The 1,484-nt window shown below is 42.7% G+C and overlaps 1 protein-coding gene across 1 annotated transcript; it reads right to left on the minus strand.

The window, feature by feature from the left end:
• Nucleotides 1–5: 5 nt before the first annotated feature.
• CCR9 (C-C motif chemokine receptor 9) lies at nt 6–821 on the minus strand (the record flags this gene model as incomplete). The annotated part of the gene is made up of 1 exon (XM_026662355.2): nt 6–821. A coding segment is annotated over one exon (816 nt), but the record flags the coding sequence as incomplete, so codon positions are not given.
• Nucleotides 822–1,484: the final 663 nt, after the last annotated feature.

Consider the following 1,484-nt stretch of genomic DNA (forward strand, 5'->3'; position numbering starts at 1 on the left):
ATGGTTTTGACCAGCAAAATGCTGTTGTAGGGCAACTGGGAGAGGAGGAAAGCTGTGATAATAATGATGATGATCTTTAATGATTTGTGCTTTTGGGATCTTTTGGCTTGAAGGAGGGTATGAATTATAAAAGCATAACAGGTAACCATGACGAAGAGAGGAAGGAGGAATCCTATTGTGATTTTCAAAGCTAGGACAGTAACTTTGATGGTTCGGGTCACTGTGGTAGGGTATACCATCTTGCAAGTAGTTGTATTACTAACTTGCTTAGATTCACTGTATACTATTTCTGGGATGCATAAGCCTATTGCAATCAGCCAAACACCAAAGCAAACTAGTTTACTGCGCAGAAGCCTTTTTCGCTTAGAGTTCTTAGCTTTCATGGCCTGGACAATTGTAATGTACCTGTCAAAACTAATGCATGTTAGAAATAACATACAACTGTAGAAGTTGATCTTGTACATGCTATTGACAATTTTACACATGACGTTCTTAAAGATCCAGCCATGTGAAGCTGCTATTGCCCAGAAAGGGAGAGTGAAAACAAAGAGCAGATCAGCAATGGCCAGGTGCAGCAGGTATCTGTCAGTGATGCTCTTCCTGTATCTGTATTTGCAGTAGACGAGGATGACTAAGGCATTACCCACTGTGCCGATGGAGAATACAATCCAGAAAAATGCTGGCAGGAAAGTTTGAGCAAACTGACGGGTGTGACTTTTTTCACAAATGATGTCTGTGTGGTTAAACGGGTTGTCGTACGGCGGCAACACAGAACTAGAACCCGTATAATAATCCAGGTTGGCCGAGTAGTTCTGGGTGGCCTGCAGGGGAACAGCAGGTTAGTTTTATGCTGACAAAATCATTAAATAAGAAACAGTGAAGGTGGAATTTTTAATTAGTTTTGCAATAACCTGGGGAAATTTTCCACCACCAGAGCCTGGAAATTTCATACCGTCCGTTGGCTGTCGATCAGAGTAATGTCCAATGACCCAAATACATTTGAGTGCAGATAGTGCAGAGGTACAATCTATGCTCTTGCTGTGTGAATTTAGGCAAATCAATGAAGTTCTCTGCTTCTCCTTCCCGAGGCGAGAACCACAGCAGGAGGAAATTAACATAGCTGCCCATTTACATCAGCTGAGGATCTGGCTCCCCAGCTATAAACTACAGACAATAATACTTCGCTCACAGAGGTGTTTCATGGTAAAGTGCTTTACGATCCTCAGTTGGAAGATCTGATAGGAGTACAAAGTACAGTTCTACTCTCGGCTCAGAAGGCAAATTCATGTCCAGCATCTTTTGGCTGAACCATACTACAAGTTTGTGTGAGCCGAGTGGTTTGATATGACGGGAGCATCCATAACTGAACAGATGTTCATTGCTAGCTTGGACAGGACAACACAGTTCTAGAATATGTTCAGGGAATGTGTTATAGCGCCTTAGGGAATGATGTCATAGCCTAGGTCACAAACCGAAAGGGGGGA

This window comes from Terrapene carolina, unplaced genomic scaffold, assembly GCF_002925995.2.
Source record: "Terrapene carolina triunguis isolate 2854851 unplaced genomic scaffold, T_m_triunguis-2.0 Scaffold26401, whole genome shotgun sequence".
NCBI lineage: Eukaryota > Metazoa > Chordata > Testudines > Emydidae > Terrapene > Terrapene triunguis.